Below are 19,582 nucleotides of genomic sequence, written 5' to 3' on the forward strand. Positions count from 1 at the left end.
GGATTTCTTTACATATTTTAGAATGAAATTTACTCATTTCCTGCCCCCCCCCCCCTTAACATTAAAACCAGCATTTTAAATGCACCCTGAAGCTGGAATATTAATATTTTCATTTTTCATCATGGAATTTTCTTACAGAACAGGAAAATCACCACTGCTTGAAAAGACTAGAGACTTTCTAGTTAAAATTCTCTAGTTTTACAGATAAAACATCCAGAGCAGAGAAGTCAAGAACTCAAGCCAGTTAGGGACTGGCTAGGGACTGGTTAGGAACAAGCTAGTTAGGGACTATAAATAGTCTCGATGGTGCAGAATGAATATTTTCAATTTATTCCCATCTTCTTATCATTAACAGGTTCCAAGAAAAAAAACACATGGCTGATGTTAATTTTTCGATGGTTACTGAATTTATCCTTTTGGGGCTGACAGATCGTGCTGAACTGAATGTGTTCCTCTTTGTGTTGTTTCTGCTCATCTATACGATTTCTTTGGTGGGGAATCTAGGAATGCTCTTTCTAATCCACATAACTCCCAAACTTCAAACACCTATGTACCATTTCCTAAGCTGCCTGTCATTTGTTGATGCCTGCTGTTCCTCAGTCTTTGCACCCAAATTGCTGCTGAACTTCTTTGTTGAATGGGATACAATTTCTTTTTCTGAATGCATTGTGCAGTATTTTTTAGGGGGGTCACTCGTTCCCACTGAGGGTTTCTTGCTGGCAGCAATGGCATATGACCGCTACATGGCCATTGTGAACCCTTTACTTTATACAGTGGCGATGACAAAAAGAGTTTGTGTTGGCCTGGTCATTGGATCATGTGTAGGAGGTTTAATCAACTCACTGACACACACAATCGGCTTGGTGAAATTGTCTTTCTGTGGGCCCAATGTCATCCATCGCTTCTTCTGTGACCTTCCCCCGCTGTTGAAGCTCTCATGTTCTGATACATCCATGAATGAATTGTTGGTATTAATCTTCGCTGGCGTTATTGCCATGGTCACTTTCTTGACTGTGATGATCTCCTACATCTTCATCGTCGCTGCTATCCTGAGGATTCGCTCGGCAGCAGGGAGACACAGAGCCTTCTCTACGTGTGCGTCACACCTCACAGCTGTGACTTTGTTCTACGGCTCTATAAGTTTCAGTTACATTCAGCCAAGCTCCCAATATTCCTTAGAACAAGAAAAGGTGGTATCTGTTTTCTATACCCTTGTAATTCCCATGTTAAATCCATTGATTTACAGCTTGAGAAACAAGGAGCTGAAGGATGCAGCGAAAAGGGCAATAGAGATGAAATGTTTTCCTTGTTAACTTTATACCCTATGTGCCCTAAAGTAATACACAAACAAGTGCTTTTGATAATGATATCTCTATGAATTTATTAAAACTTGGGTCCCAAAAGTATCTTAGAGTTTATTTAATTAGAATCCTCTGTTTTACAGTAGAAGGAAAAGGCTGGAATGAATTACATGTTATAGTACATACACCTGTTATTGTGTAAACTAACCTAAAAACTATATGAAGATCTAAGTTAGTTATGTCTGGACAATTGTTGACATTTTAATTCCTGCATATGGGTAGAAATGACCATGTGTAGAAAGATATATAGGCACAAAACAGAAAAATAGAGAGATACAAACTAAATTTATAAATAATAAAATATATTTAAACTTGGTCTGTTTGCTGCACAGAAAACAAATAAAATACTTTGAAGCAAAAAACACCACATTGAGTTGTTCACCAAAACTGACAGATGCATGATCTTGAAATTAGCCTACACTCTTTCAGTCAGATATTGTTTAAAAGAAATCTAAACACTGATGACACTCCAGAAAAAGAACTTGGTACTAGATTACCTCCACACTCACAGTAGTTAGTCTAAATCAGCGGTCCCCAATACCCTCATCCCTGTCCCTGGATTCTGCTGGCATTACTGCCTGAATTTTGCCTCCTGTCTCCCTCCCACCCCATCCTCGGTCTGTGGAAAAATTGTGTTCAATAAAACTTGTCTCTAGTGCCAAAAAGGTTGGAGATTGTGTGTATAAACCCTTTCCCTCTTCCTGGACCCAGTTTACATTACCACACATGCAACTGAACAGGATGGAATGTCACTGTTTTACCATTTCACGTGAAAGGGCCCCTAATTCTCAGGTAAAACTTACCCTGAACAATTTTAGAAAGGATTCCTCCATGGTGATTAAGGAATCATTAATAATCAGATGAATTTCCTCCTTTTCTTTTAGGATTTTCCAATATCTTAAAGAATATTTTTAAGGATATTCTTTAGACATAAAACAGAAAATTTCCTGAAGGTGTTCTAGAGAGGGGAAATATGCAAAACCAATTGTTTCCCTATGATTCAAACTATACATGCAGGTAGAAAAGGTACAGTCAGCCTATAATTACTGATCGTTCCATGGGGATCTTTTTTCCCTAACTTGTTGTAAAATTTCCTATCTGGAAAATAAATATGGTATACTAGAGGACATCTTCATCCACAAACAAAATTAAGTTTAATTTTGGGAGTTTGCTTTAAATACTGAAATAAGTACAGGTGAATAAGCTAAGCAGCACAGTGTGACAGCTCAATGCTCTATAAATATTAACTCATGTATTTACATAGCAGCTAGATTGAAATTCTTTTCTCTCAGTGACAGCCCAAATCAAAAACATGAATGGCCCCCATATCTGTGAAGGGAGCAAACAGAAACACATATTATATTAGAAAATTATGCAAAGTAATTCACATAAAAGTTTACCTCTTAGAATGAAAAACAACATCACCACCACCAATGCTGAGAACATCATAGAATATTCATATAGCTCTTCATGATTTTCTAAGATCATTTAATGCATTATTTGAAAACTGGGCCCATAAAGCTATATACATGTGACTTTTATGTATGGTAAATTCATGCAAATGTACTTGTATGGAAGTTTTTATTTTAAGAATAAAATGCAAATGTAATAATAATAATTAGGAAACATGGTTTTATATAGTCCCTCAAACTTTTAGAAAGCACTCAAATGCTTATATTTTTGAGTATGAAACACAAGGAATAATATACAATCAAGGAGATTAAAACTCAGAAAAATAGCCCTGGCTGGCGTAGCTCAGTGGATTGAGGGCGGGCTGGGAACCAAAGTGTCCCAGGTTCGATTCCCAGCCAGGGTACATCCCTGGTTTGCAGGCCAGAACCCCCAGCAACCACACATTGATGTTTCTCTGTTTCTCTCTCTCTATATCTCCTTCCCTTCCCTCTCTAAAAAGAAATAAATAAAATCTTAAAAAAAAACCACTTAATTAAAAAAAAACTCAGAAAAATAAATCAAAGTGTAATTTTAATAAATTCTCTTACAATATACACTCAGTAAAAGAAGGGTCTGGCTCACAGGGTGCAGATACAATAATAATTTATTAAGTGTGCATGTGTGGGGGAGGGGATTATTTTATGGAAAAGTGTTTAGGTGGTTTCAAATACTGACATTAAACTTGTACTAAACTTGTATTATACCATTATACAGTAACGGGATGCTAAGATGAGAAATAAAGTCTCTCTTCAGGGAGAGAAGTTGTAGGGGAAGTTGCAGGATGGAAATTGCAAAAGTAATACACCCTACATTCATATTCTGAAAGCAAATGAAGCTCGATCAAGAAGATTCAAAATATCCTTAAATGATAAGTATAATTAGTCCATAGGAAATAAATGAAGACTTTTAATATAAAATATCTGATGCTATGCCATCAATTGTCATGTGCACAGATAAGAATTGAGAATGACACTTGTAGCTCCAATTCCCTCACTTCTTACATAAAATTGGTTACTGTTCAACCTCAACATTGGGGAAATCAGGACTCAGTAGAGGTCTGTCTCACAAAGTTCTCTTCTGAACCCTCAGAGTATCTATATCAAATATGTGTCCATTTTCTATTTCATGTGTGCAGCCTTGGGGCTTGTGATTTGGAAACTTGCCTGGCTCATCAGGAAAATGAGGTGCTGGTAGCATGTGGGTTGGATGTGGCTCCATCTGCACGGTGGTTAGGTTTGACACTTACTGAGAAGAAACCCAAAAGCCAATGCTACGAATTGACGTTCCTAAGATTTGAGATTTGGTCTTGTTCTGTGAGCACACAATGATTATATAAACTGAAGCTTCAATGACAGTTTTTAGTTGTCCTCAGTCAAATTGGCTTCTGGACAAATTCAAACTCCCTGAAACATGGACATCTAAGAATCATACCGCCATCCCATCTAATCCATAATCTAATATAAAATAGTCCCTACAATACTCTCATGTTGTCTGCATTCCCTTACAAAATCAGCATTTATTAAATTTTACCAATTATATGATGACTTTTTAAAATTTAAGCAAGACATAAATCACTCAGAGTTTATGTCAATTGGTCTTACATGTCTTATGAAGTCTTAGAATTCATATATTCTCATTCTTCACTCTTAGGCTCCTGACATGTTAAGTTTTTGCTAAAATATGATCCTGGGTCAAATTTTTTGTCACTCTGGATATTTCCTAAGATTTCCACTATTCTTTATGCAGTATGATTTCAAATCCTACTATGTTCACTCCTTACTGTGTCAATGTCGAAAGGCTACATGGAATAAATGGTGAAAGACCACAGATTTTTGAATCACAGAAGTATTGTATCAAAATTATTGTTCTAGCACTTCTTAAAGTACAAACTTAGAGAATGTCTTTAATTATTCTGAGCCACACATAATATCAATCCTATGAATTGGAATATTTAATTAAATAAAAGCACATAATGATTGGACACAACAATTGTGAAATGCCTGGAAAATACTAGGCATTCAAGCATTTAATAAATAGGAACAATTCCAGCTAGGATCCTTCTTTACATTTGATTGCTAAAGAAAAAGGAATACTCTTGTTAATAAAACTAATTATAATATTCCCTGAGTGTTAGTCTGTTTTCATGATTGCTTTGTTTTAGACTAATTGTAAATTTTTACCACCTTTTATATCTGTGTGTGTTGGTTTGGATGAACTTGGCCTATCTTAGTGACCTATGTGTTGTGATTTGCCTCTTGCCCCTTTTAAAATGTAGCCTATTATTTCATCCTGTATTTATTCCCTTTTATATTTTTTATTCTTTTCTCCAAGTAACTAATGTAGTATTTCTAAGAATTACTTTTATGTTCAGCCAATATAATGACAAAAATGTTGAAATTAATATTTCTCTCAGTGTCACAATTGGCTAAATTACCCCTAATACTAAAAGGCAATCTAATGTATGAAAACACACACACAAATTCTATTTAGTAATTTCTTCCACCTCTTGGGGGTTGTTTCACATCGAAATATTACATATTTCCCATAATCACTACCGATAATATAGTTTAGAAGCACATGGTAATCAATAAATAAAATGAAATAGCACTCTTTAAAATTAAAAATTATGTATGATGGATAATATGCGTATATAATTCTTAATACTGGAAGAGTTAAATTTTAATAGGTCAACTTTTCCTTGTAGAGCCTCATATAAGACAAGAACATCAACGGTTTTCTCTAAAGCAGAGAAAAGGCCAAATGCATCCTTGCTACAATTTGGAAAGTTAGCACGGGGCCTTATTTTCCTCAGGCTTCCCTTGAGCTGTTTTAGTGAAGCTGAGTGTTCACAGAATCGCTGGGGATTCCATCCTCCAAAGACCATAAGTCAAATAGAAACATAAGTCAGAAGAGTAATAGAAAAAAAACAGGTTTCCTCTCGATCCAGGTGTTATATTTAGTGTTCTAACAAAGAAGTCACAAAGGTGTTTCCTGAAGGCTTTTTAAAAACAACAGTTCTCAATACATGCTGTGAATGGAATGTGAAGTAAATTGAACTGCTTCAAATACATTCCAATTATTGAGATGATTAGTGGGTTTATTCCATCTTTCCTCAATTCTCTATATTTAAAGCTTTATACATTTATGTGCATATAGTGATACCAATTGCAAGAGCTGAATTTATTTAAAAGAATTCTTTAACATCTAAGATTGATTATTACAAACCATTGAATTCTCCTAAACTTGAAGAAAGATCAATGATTCATTTGGCCCTATTATCAGAGCTAATTATTAGACTCAAAAAAGTATTGTATATAATAGACTTACAGCAAAAGAAACACACCATGTAGAATGCAGTCCAGATGAAAATTATCATTTATTAAATTATGACTACAGAAACAAATATAGAATCAGTGAAATAAAAAACTCATCATCAAAGTAAAAAAAAAATGTTTTGTGCCCATCAGTAAATGAGAGGGTCAAAAAACTGTGGTACATTCACATAATGGAATACCACGTAGCAGAAAGAAAAAAGGAACTCTTACCCTTGGCAGCAGCATGGATGGAACTGGAGAGCATTATGCTAAGGGAAGTAAGCCAGGTGTAGAGAGACAAATACCTTGTTATCTCACCTATAAGTGGAGTCTAATCAACAAAACAAACAGGTGAGCAAAACAGAACCAGAGTCATTGAAATAAAGAACAAACTGACAGTAACCAGACAGGAAGGGGGAGAGGGAAAATGGGGGAAAATAGAGGAAGGGTCAACAATGAACATGTATGAAGGACACACAGACAAAGACAAAGATGGGTTGGATTGAGGGTGTGAGGTGGTGATGAGTCAGGTGGGAATGGAGTGGTGAGAGAAACAGAGACAACTGTACCTGAACACTGATAAAAAAATAAAAGTAAAGTGAAAGCAAAACTAACTAAATAAACTAAACCAAAAAATGCAAAGAACTGAAAAATTATTTTAATCAACAGCCTATAGGTGATTAGAAGGTCCAGTCTCTATTTTCCTTACTTGTTTTACTTTGAATACACAGCAGTTAGAGATGATCTATGGTGTGACAGATAGTTCTTACATATTTTCCTATATATTTTTCACAACTACCTCTTTAGGGAGGTTTACCGATGAAACTAAGTTAAGCTTGGAAACTAAGCCTTAGACTCGAAATCACAGCTCAGTGTGGTGAAAAATGACTAGTCATTCTTTTTAATCTCTGGATTTTCGGTAAAAGGAATGACAACACAACTATTTTGTAGTATGACTTACAGTGTTTAAATTGTTATAAATGCAAACATCAAATTGCTGGTAGTAAAGGGTAGAAATCCAACCCCATGTCTTTCTCACTGTTCATTCCATATCAAGGAACTATTGTTCCCTCGGCATGGGATGTAGAATGCCATTTTCCTAGGTGTTCAGTTAAAGTAGATTCAACCATCAAGTTAATATGAAACATGTTCTGTATTATCCCTTTCTCTCCTTGGAAACTCTCAGAGAATAGTAGCATATTATATTTTCCTGTTAGTCCCACAGTAAAGAAAGCTTTCCTAAAAGAATCATTTAACCAAGTATTCCTCAAATTCACTAGGCATCAGAACCTTAATTTTCATGTATATTGGTTAATGTATAAAACCTGACTAAAATTAACTTAATTATCTGTCTTTTTGTGGATAAAAAGCTAGGTTGATATGCCATTTCATATGCCAAAATGATGTGCATTGTCCTGAAAATTAGGTTTGAATTTTTTTAATGGAAAGAATTAAAATATATTGAAAAGTTTCCTGATTCAATCTTAATTTAAAAGAGATATCATGCAGACTAATACAAGCCATTGGATAAAAAATGCTATAGGAAATCAAATGATGAAGTGATAAATATCTGCTGGAGTAGCAAAGAATGACTTGCTGGAGCAAGCAAGTTTTAACAAATAAGTCATATTTTCATGAGAGAAAATATTTGATTATTTTTACTCTCTTCTCTGGACACTCTTGAATGGCACTTTTCATTTTTATACAAAATATTTTGTTTTCTTAAATGTTATATATATGTGTGTGTACACACAACAGACACACATATTTACATATGTATCCATTTTTTTATTGTTTAATGCATTTGTCATGTGTGTTTGTTATCAAAGTTGAAAAGATGTCACAGAGAAAATTTGTCTAGATGTCTCTGAAATTTACCTATTAAATATTGACTGCATGTGCTTGTTGTTAATGAGTGCTGTTCCTTCAAATATGAGGCTCTTGCCTTGTGTTCTGGGATCTGGACTATACTGAATCAAGGCTCCAGCTCTGGAACTCTGTCAAACATTCCTATTAGGGCTCACCAAGGGTATTTTAATTTCTCGAGGGGCTCCTCAAGAAGTTGGCATAATGCCGACTTCTATCTCCTGGTGCAACTTGGAGCCAAGTAAACTTTTGAACCAGGCTAAATTTTCATTCTTGGGATAAACAGATTTACTGTGCATTATTATTCTTGACTTAAAACTATGCTGTTTCTCTAAAGTAACTAGCGAATTGAATTCACACATTTAAGCTGTATCTTTGGTTATATTTCTTTATTCTCTTATCTCCTGCAGACCCTTTGCAGAGGAGTAATATAAATGGCTGACAGAAACTCCAGCACGATCACAGAATTCATCCTCCTGGGCTTGACTGACAGCCCAGAAGTGAATGCTGTCCTTTTTGTGTTGTTCCTCGTGATGTATCTCATGACTGTGGTGGGCAACGTCTGGGTTATGGCACTCATTATGGCTACTGCCCAGCTCCATTCTCCAAAGTACTTTTTTCTTTGCCAGTTGGCTTTCTTAGATTCTGCTGTTCTTCAGTCTTTATTCCTAAAACATTAGTGAACCACATAACGGGGAAGATGGTCATCTCCTATCTCGGCTGCCTCCTTCAGTATTCCTTTGTCAGCATGCTCCTGACCACTGAATGCTTCCTTCTGGCTGCAATGGCATATGACAGGTATGTTGCCATTTGCCACCCCCTTCACTACAGAGGTCTCATGACTCCCACATTGTGCATGTACCTGGTAACTGCTTCCTACCTACTAGGCTGTGCTAACTCACTCACCCACCTTAGTAGCTTGCTCATTCTGTCTTTCTGTGGGTCCAACATCATTAACCATTATTTTTGTGATATTCCATTGCTCTTTCAACTTTCTTGTTCTGACACTCAGTACAGTGAGGTTTTGTTTTCTGTCTTCTCTGGAGCAACATCAGTGACTACCTTTCTGATAGTGGTTAGTTCCTATCTGGGAATCCTCCAGACTGTCCTGAAGACACACTCAACAAGGAAAATATATAAAGCTTTCTCCACATATGCCTCCCATTTAGTGGTAGTGACTTTCTTCTATGGGACGATAATATTTACTTACCTGGGAACCAGCTCTCACTACCAACATGATAGAGCCAAAATCCTGTCCGTCTTTTACACCCTTTTGCTGCCAATACTAAATCTTCTGATATACAGTGTGAGAAACACAGAAGGCAAACAAGCAATGACAAGAATGATTATGAGAAAAATATTTGCTCGGTATCCATAAATTTTCAAGCAGAAACATTTAAGAAATATTTACTGATGTTACAGGCAGGTGCATTGTTAACTACCTGTGGGGCTTGGAGAAAGGAAGGATGGTATTTTTAAGGGTTTTAGAACATGGTCACTAGACCAAAAATCAAGAAAACAGAGGGATATTAAATTAAATATATGGGTGAAATAAAAGGAAATGGGTATCCTAAAATATAACATTACAAATGAAGGTATTATTTAGGGATGTCATGGTAAAACCAGGAGGAATCCAGATGTCTTCTGATACTTCTTACTCGAGCAGGAAATTGTTAAGGTGAACTTTCTCAATAGTTTTAGGCTGTAATATAAAAGAACAACAAAAAGGAACTTCTCAAATCTAGTAAGTCCTTACTTATATACAAAGATACTTTCTCCAACAGTCACTAAAAGACCATATAGACAAGCAAGTATTTACCTGAAATTTGCTTCGTTTCTTTCTGCACTTTGTGGTGATGTTTCTCACAACAGATTTTGCTTTTGGGAATTAAACCAGTCATTTAATGGAATTTAATGGTATGTGAGTGAATATGGCCTCTTTGTTTAGATCTATAACCAGCCTAAAGGTATGTGTTTGATTTTGTTGCTATTAAAAACCACTGTTAGAAGTGCAAAGCTGTTAATAATATATATTAATTATGTGTTAATATACAGCTATATCTATATATCAATGTCTATATATATATATATATCTACCTGCACACAGTTTGTATAAGATTAATGCATTAAGGTGTTGGATTCAACTGTAATTCATAGTGGCCAAACAATGTAATATATGTAGGTATGAATACTACATATTTAAATATTCAAATTTTTGCAGGGTTAAGCAACACAGTGATAAAAACATATTAGATAGAGAAATATGGAATTGAAAAGGACAGGGCACATGTAATATTTCACTCATTGAAGAAAAGTCATAAAAAGAAGAGAAAGGAGAGGTTAGATTTGTTTTATAGAGGTTGGAGGAATACAGTTGTAAGAATTTTAAAAGCTTTACACTAAATGTACTTGAAAATCAAAGAAATATATCTTTAACAGTATCTTGATTACTTAGAAGCTATATGAAAGCACATTTTGACTCAATGTAATGAGATTTTATAACACATAACATACCAAGATCAACTGAAATGTGAAAAACATTATTTGGAAGATTCAACCCAAAGATGGCTGAGAATTAGGTGAGACTTTGTAGGGAGCAGTTTCAGTATCAGAGGAATGGTTATGTGGTTAACCTCTAAGTATTTTGTTTTGTTTTGTTTGTTTTTTCCTTAAAATTAGGCATTCTGCTAATGACTCTTAGATAGACTATAACTTATGAATTTTAAAGAACCAGACGTCCTGTTTTAGGCACCATGATCTATTTTCAGAATAATAGACACTCATAATTGAATGGAACCTTATAACCTGTTCAGAAAACCAAGTACTGAATAAGAGAAAGAAAACAAAAAGTTATATTTATATGTGTAAATGGGCCTTATTAGTCATAGGGTACTTAGTGGCATTCTGAATTCCAGCTCAGTTCTCTTTTCCTGCATATGGTGTTAAAAAGGAATTTTTTCCACTGTAAGATATCTAAGAAAGTCTGAGTGAGAGACACATTTATACTTTTATCAGACATCTGACCATTTTATATTTCACCCAAGAAAACTAGTATTTTTAAGATTCATTCAAATTTCTCAAATCCAGTATTTTAAACTCTCACTGCTATTCTTCTATTCAATTTCTATTTTTATATATTTTTTTCTCTGGATAAAATTATTTTGATACATTCTGGCACACAAGACAATACCTGGCAAATGAGACAAATAACCTTAAAATAAGTTTCCTCTTTTTTTGTATCATTGCTACTATCTCAGTTCAGGTCCCCATTTTCTCTAACCCTAACTCTTGATAAGTCTTCTGACTTCTTCCATTGCCTAGTTGCCCTTTAACACATCTCCATTTTTACTATCATGATTCATTCATTAGTGACACATACTGTCTCTCCTTTTAATAAGAAATCCAAATCATTTGAATTTTTTGGTTTTACATGCACTCCTATGGCCTCTCTATTCTCCAACCATACACTAAGATTCTGTGTAGTAAGTGGCTTATTGTTTTCAATTTACCAGGGTGTAAATTTTTTACTCCCTGTGCCTGCATATGTTTTTATTTGGAATTCTTCCTCCTATAATACCATAATAATTTTCAAAGACCAATAAGAAGAATTTCCACCTCTTTAAAGGTTTTCCTGAAAATTTCCTCAAGAATATTGGGTTCCATCATCCATTGTTCTGTCATTGAATATTGTAGTATAAAATTGGATGGTAAATTTTTGTTTTCTCTTCCAACTCCTCTTCTGGGCTGTTCATGCTTATGAGGAAAAGACTGCATCTTATTCATCTTCATAGATTCAGGATTACTGGAAACGTCAGTAACACATAAGAGGTGCTCATAGTAGGTCATTAATTACTGCAATGGATTATTTTCTTGCCTATAATGTATTAGCATATTTGATTTTGAAATGTAAATAGATAAAATAATTTTAAAAATTCAAAGTTTTTTCATCTAGTACAGATAAAAAACTCAGCCACTGGTTGGAAGCAGGGTTTCAATATTTAAAGTGATGAGTATACACATAGTAAACAAGCAGGAGGAATTGCCCCTCGTGTATAGTAATGAAATAAATATTAATAAGGAAACTTGTGATTTATTAAAACTCTAAAAAATATAGATCTTGGGAAGATGTAAGTGTAGGAAAAATTATGATGAAACCAATCATCAGGGAAATGCTCAGAGAAATAAAATTTTGCCTGACCACTCTAGAATGCTTCACACAAATATGTAGAGGAAAGTTGGAGTTTTGGCCTCAAAATACTACCTGTGTTTATTCATCTAAAGGAAACAAATCAATGAGTATTCTGCATGATATTTAAAAACTAAACAAAGAAAACTTATGAACAATGGAATTGCCCAACAGTGGAGAAAATAATAAATGTGGATTAATGACTGTAATAGATTTCTATAAAGTTATTTATACTAAGAAATAAAAAAAAATGATTGACTACCTATTAAATTATCAATAAAACATGCAAAGTGTTTTAAATACATATAATATAATATTATCTTCACAAACACATGAGGCAGGTATTATCATCATAACTTTGCAGGCATGGACACAGGATCAAAGAGATTAAGACATTTTCACTTGGCCATAATGCTACTTAATATTTTTGGATAGAAACTCAGAATTATGGTTCCCAAATCTAAACATTTTTAACTATAGTGTTGAGTCTTCATTTGAAAAGTTGTAATTACAAATATTTGGAAATTTAAAAGCACTGAAAATATATGCGACAGAGTCTTTTTCAAATTAAAATTATTGGGGTGATGTTGATTAATAAGAGTATAAGTTCCAAGTTTTTTCTTAACAGAGAAATGTCAGTGTGCACATGAAAGTAGAATATGTTGTCAGACCCTGATTGGCAAATGCCATCCTCCCTGGGGAAGTGATTGTTTCTGCAGCTGAATCTGGAAAAATATAAGATGTACCTGGAACATATTGTGCAACCAGAATTTAAGAGGTGGAAACAAGCAACCACAAATGACAAGAACATGTCCAAAAAGCAAAGGACACAGGAACTATTTGGTGATGGTTTCATTAGCAAAGCTAGAACAACTGGAGCAAGAAAAATGATGGTAGTATTGGATAATAATGCCAAAGAACAAAATCATCCCCAGCTAGTACACATTGGTCAAACCAGCTAACTCAATGAACACAAACATAAAAAAGAATGAAAAACTCTTCTTTACAGAATCATTTCAGTGAAAATACATGGAGCTCAGTTCAGGGAGCTCAGTTGGTAAGAGTATCATCGTGATAGGCCAAAACTGCAGGTTCAATGCCTGGTCAGGACAAATACAGGAATCAACAAATGAATGCATACATAAGTGGGACAACAAGCTAATGATTGTGTGCATGTCTCTCGCCCTTCCTCTCTCCAAAATCAATACATTTTAAAAAATTTTTAAATAAATGAAAGAAAATATATTGAAAAGGTAAGGGAAAGAAATTTACTACCAAAACACCAGGGTAATAATTGGTGCAGACAACATATTGATGGATGCCATTAAGTATAAATAAAATAGTACATACTCTAAATTTTTTCCATATAAGGTGAGACATATTTATTTATAGAGAGATAGATATAGTTCTATACCTCTAAATAAGTTTATTACAATGTGAAGAAATTGAACTCTACATAAAGAAGTCTGGCAGACACCACTTTAATGACTTTTCCATCTGCCTGAATCTCACTTGCTCCATGTATTTTTATGGCTCTCTATATCACTTTTACCCATGTGACCCTACCACTGCAGATGTTCCTGAAAAATAATTGTTTTTAAGAGATGAAATTCAGGTGACTCTAGTTACCTTCTCCATTTTGTTTTTCTCTGCAGCTCTTACCTCCATTGACATTACAGTTACTCTTCCCCTCCTTAGAACAACACTCTTCCTGCTCAAACAGCACAGCCACTTCCAGAAGACATACCCTCTGTCTTCTATAGTTCATTCCCATACCCTCTATAGTATATGGGAATGAACACTTCCTCCCATATACTATACCGAATGATTCACTCTTCTCTCCTGGAAATATTTGTCTAACTGTCAACTTTTATTTATCCTTACCCAAGGACATCTTTAATATCATTTTTATTGTTATTTCATTACAGTTGTCCCAGTTTTTCCCCCTTTGCCCTCCCCTGCCCATCCCAACTCAGGCTCCCATAGTCAATCCCCACACTGTTGTCCATATCCATGGGCCATTCATACTTGTTCTTTGTCTAGTCCCTGACTCTTCTTGACTCCATTATCTCCCCCTCCCTGCTCCCCTCAGGTCACTTTCAGTCTGCCCCATGTTCCCATGCCTGCAGTTCTATTTTGTTCATTACTTTGTTATTCATTAGATTCCTCTCATAGGTGAGATCATATGGTATTTGTCTTTCACTGACTGGCTTATTTCACTTAGCATAATGCTCTGCAGTTCCATCCATGCTGTTTGTTGCAGAAGGTAGGAATTCCTTCTTTCTTTCTCCTAGCTAGTGTTCTTTTGTATATATGGACCACAGTTTTTGATCTACTCATTTACTGATGGGCCCTTAGGCTTTTTCCAGCACTTGGCTATTGTAAATTGTGCTGCTATGAACATAGGGTACTAAGTTCTTTTGAGTCAGTGTTTCTGGATTCTTAGGGTATATTCCCAGCAACACTATTGCTGGGTCAAAAGGTAGTTCCATTTTTAATTTTTTTGAGGAAACTCTGTACTGTTTTCCACAGTGGCTGCACCAGTCTGAATTCCTACCAACAGTGCACTAGGGTTCCTTTTTCTCCACATCTCACCAGTACTTGTTGTTTGTTGATTTAATGGTGGCCCTTTGGACTGATGTGAGGTTGTATCTCATTGTGGTTTTAATTTGCATCTCCCTGATGACTAGTGATGTTGAGGATCTTTTCTCATGTCTATGGGCCATCTGTATGTCTTCCTTGGAGAAGTTTCTATTCAGATCCTTTGCCCATTTTTCAATTGGGGAGGGGGAGACAGAGGGTGGATGGGGGAGATAGAGAGACAGAGAATGTAAAGGTGAAAGAGAAACTTCCACTGATTGCCTTCTTATACCCACCCCCATGGTGGATCAAACCTATAACTTAGGTATGTGCCCTGACCAGGAACCAAAACTTTGATGTTTCTACCAGCTGAGCCACACTGGGCAGGGGGAAATGCCAACTTTTTACTGAAAACTACCTTGATCATAATTTCTGATTGTTTCCTCATGCCCCTATTTCAGAACCCCTATAATAATTTACATTTTATTGATTTTTATATTCCTTTCGCCTTCTTAACATGTTGTATCACTAATTTGTAATTCTTTTTGTATCTCCATGCCTCAAACTTACAATCTATAAATATAATAAATGATAAAAGCAAACATTCATATCAACATTTTAATCTTTCTGTCCTAGAATCTATTACTCCTTGATAGCAGTTGATGACAATTAATCTATAGATTTCAATAAATACATGAAATCTGGTTTAAAGGAGTTACCATTTCTAATTATAATGAAATACAATTTGAAATTAACATTTTAGGGAAACTAACGTTTTACTTGAAAATTAAACACATAGAATGAAAAAATAATCTTAAGTAGTTCTAAATTATATACAAACCTGAAAAATTACCTTTCTTATGTATATAATGTATCACAATGTGAATAATATTATTACATGTGCGTTAAAAATAAAGTGACATGCAGATGAAATTAAATTGTTCTGGGATTTGATTCTCTCACTCAGTAAACCCTCTAAACAGGTTTCAGATCTCTTGGGGTCTCAAGGAAGGAAAGGCAGACCCTGATGCCAAAACCTGCTTATAGATAAAAGATACTGATTAACATCACTAGTGGATAGACAAGTCATTTGTTGGATGCTACTGTGGATGTGACTTAGTCACCCAACCTAAAAAATAAGGCGTGGATTAGATTGCTGAGGTTCTTTCTATCATTAACATCCTATTGATAGGTAATATCTGATAACATTCTTACAGCAGTAGAAAATATTTCAACATCACAATATGGTCATATTTCAATACCATAGTATTTTGGTTATGAAGTGAGACCTGGATTTTTTCTATTTATAGCATGGCAATTTAATTACATCTCTTTTTTTTTTTTAAACTAGCATCTTTCTTTTTTTAATTTTTTTTTAAGATTTTATTTATTTATTTTTAGAGAGGGAAGGGAGGGAGATAGAGAGAGAGAGAGAGAGAGAGAGAGAGAAACATCAATGTGTGGTTGCTGGGTGTTCTGACCTGCAACCCAGGAATGGACCCTGGCTGGGAATCGAACCTGGGATACTTTGGTTCCCAGCCCGCGCTCAATCCACTGAGCTACGCCAGCCAGGGCTAATTACATCTCTACACTTCAGTTTCATCATCTATGGGGGCAGAAATAATAATATTCATCTCATGGTACACTATAAGGATTAAACAAAATGATGCACTTCAAATACTTAGAAAATATTGTGACCCACTCACAAAAATGTTACTTCTTATTGATTGCTTTCATCATCATCATCAACAACGACAATGCAGATAACTGTGTGTTGGAGCAGAATATAAAAGGGCTTTAGTTCATAGAAACCTCAAATGAAAACTACTCAATGAATAAAAATTATGGTTTGCATTTGTTGTGATAGTGCTGACGGTTATAATTTGTTTCTCTTTGGTGAGAATTTGTGTAGGTTTTAATTTTTAGGTCTGTTCATTAGTTTGTTGTTTCCAAGGAGGAAATAAAACATGTTTTGATGAACTTACCTGATTTTTAAAATTTCTATCAATAAGATCTAAGCAAGTATAAAAGTTTACTAGACAATTATGAAGCTCTAGAATATGCAGTGTCATTTTGCCCCCAAAATGATGATTCCACATGATAAAAAGAGTAGGTCTGATTGTAGAAATCAGGATGTGATGACATAAAGATGACATGACTTTCAGTAGTGGAAGTGTTTTAGAGCCCAGGTCTCCAGACATTTACTTACTTGTTCATAATCTTCCTTGTTATATTCTCTTCTGGACCTGTGATACCAAATCCAGCCTCATAGGCAGGCAAACCCAGTGACCTGGCAGTCTCAGTGTAAATGTTGTTACTCTTGTAACAAAAGCTGATGATGATAGCAATACCTTCCTAGGCAAAATTTTAAAGACCAGTGGCATAGAATCTCCTAAATTTAGGATGCTTTCATTATTTATTGATTCTAGTGGAAATATTTTGAATGATTATTGAATTCTTAACCACTAAACAAGTAAAATTCTTTATATAAGTTGAATATGCAATGTATTACAGCAAATTAATTACAGGATTTTAACCATTGAATTGATTTTTAAACACTAATTCAGAAAATCAATCTTAAATGACACTTGCATGGGAGATAAACATGAGCTTATTTTTCTGTTTTATTTTAAGTGTGGATTCCTTACTATAGTTCCAAACATCCCCTTTTGTCTTTTCCCAGTCCAGTTCTTTCTTTTTAAGATCTGGTTTCCAAAGACTGACCTCAGTGCATCTAGAAGGCTGCAGGATATTTTGGGGGGAGCAGGGGGAATTCTGAGATTTACCAGGCATGGCAGATACAATACAGGTTCATTATTTATTGCCTTATTATTCACTACAGTGTTTCTCACTGAAATCACTTCCAACACTACACATCTTGGAATATTTGCTGAATATTCTCCTATAACTTATTTCTTCTTTGCACCCATTCTGCTTCTTTATTGATTATTTCCCCTGGCTATATAATATATATTTTCCCACTTTGTCCCAGTTTAAAAGTCTATTAATAACTACAGATACAGTGGTTCTTCAAAATACTTAATATTTCTGGGACCTCACACCAGACATTGTCATACCTTGGAGATTGGAAAGTGTGGCAGACTCCGGACAGCAGAATTCTACCTTGTTGTGGCAGAAAGAGAAAATGAATGCACAGGTGACAGCAATCCTGTGGAGAAAAAGGGAACAGCATGGCTACTCTCTTAAAGGGAGAGAGAGCCTATGAGTGCCTCGGCCACTGTCTCCAAAAAAGAACGCCCTGACCCTTGCCTAGACAGGCTTTTATTGTTTTTCTTGGGGCTTCCATCAGAGAAAGATTTACTATCTATTTTATAGAACATTGTTGTCTACATTTTAGGTACAATCAAGGAAATGGAAATAACATGCAGAGGGGAATGGCAGTGAGCTGATTAGCTCTGTCCTTGGGTGAATTCACACAGGCTTTGCGAATTACCTTGAAGACAGAGGATACACATTTGCTATTTTAGACCAGGGTGATGGACTTTTACCAAGAGCAAGCCATAACAATCTGTATGCATTTTCTAGGCCCGATTCCCACAGGAAAACTTCTCACTTTGAAGGTCTGGCTCCTGCCTACCACTTTGATTCTGAAGGTTTTCCATACAGAGCTGAGTCACTTTTGCCAGACTGAAACAAACTGGTCCCATACAGGAAACAGACATAAACTATAGAGAGGAAGAAATATAAGCACATTTTAAAATATATTGATGTTAAGCAATGCATTTGCACACAACACAGGAACAAAACCTCAAGGCTTTTTTTATAGGGAAGTCAGATTGTGTATCCTCGATGCCAGAGATTACATAAAGTTTGAGAAAACAGCCTTACTATTTCTAGCTACTGGATGAGTAATTAAAAGGAAATTCAAAGGCCAATTTATTTGTTTACATAAGTTTTATATTACAAATGGTCCCATTATCATTTATTAGGTACCAGTTGCATAAATGCTCTATGACTATCTGCTGATTTTTCCTCTAACCATCAAAGAGTTGTTAAATAACTTTATGGTCACATGATCAGTCAGTATCAAAGCTAAGATTTGAATCCAGTGAACTCTTCCATAGCTACTGGGCTCTTAGCTGGTATGCTAAAGTATCTTTCAAGATCACAGATATTCTTCTGTAGAATTATCTAGTTGACAGGTGAGCTCTCTTTTTTTCTAGGATTTCTCTCAACCCTACATTATTTTACATGGAAGAATATGACTATAGGATTGAAAAACTTGAGATTTGCCCCTAAGGATGTTACTAGTCCTCTTAATTCTAGCAGGTCTTTGCAACTGAGCCACATTCATTCCCTTTCAGGTTGTAAGGAGCAAATTCACCTCTTGATGCACACAGCTTCTGAAGTGTTACGGCATCTCCAAACACCACCTCTGAAAACATCCTCAGGTATCAACAATTACCTCTGTAAAGAAAATGATGAAAATGAAAACAAATAGGTCATGAAAAATGCCATGACTATGACTTTATTATCCTTCTATTTGTTTCTTTAGAAGGGTCAGTGACGATATTATGGGTTCATTGGTCAATCAAGTGAAGTCATGTAGGTTGACATCCTCTATATTGGATGAGAAAAACAAGAAAAGAATGATGTCAAAAAGTAATTAGAACATGCCAACTGAGTTCCTACTTGTTGGATTCACAGATTATCTACCTCTCAGAATCACTTTATTCTTGGTATTTCTCATCATATATACACTAACTGTGGTGGGAAATACGGGCTTAATAATCCTAGTTAACATCACTTCAAGCCTACAAACCCCCATGTATTATTTCCTCAGCAACTTGTCTTTCTTAGAC

At 35.2% G+C, this 19,582-nt stretch overlaps 1 protein-coding gene across 1 annotated transcript; it reads left to right on the forward strand.

Moving 5' to 3' along the window:
• Positions 1-300: 300 nt before the first annotated feature.
• On the forward strand, positions 301-1,412 carry LOC114490206 (olfactory receptor 1052-like). Its single transcript, XM_028504132.2, is given in 2 exon segments — positions 301-364; positions 367-1,412. Coding segments are annotated over 2 exon segments (1,008 nt in total). The 5' UTR covers positions 301-303; the 3' UTR covers positions 1,314-1,412.
• The last annotated feature ends 18,170 nt before the right edge of the window (positions 1,413-19,582 follow it).

This window comes from Phyllostomus discolor, chromosome 6 (genome assembly GCF_004126475.2).
Source record: "Phyllostomus discolor isolate MPI-MPIP mPhyDis1 chromosome 6, mPhyDis1.pri.v3, whole genome shotgun sequence".
NCBI lineage: Eukaryota > Metazoa > Chordata > Mammalia > Chiroptera > Phyllostomidae > Phyllostomus > Phyllostomus discolor.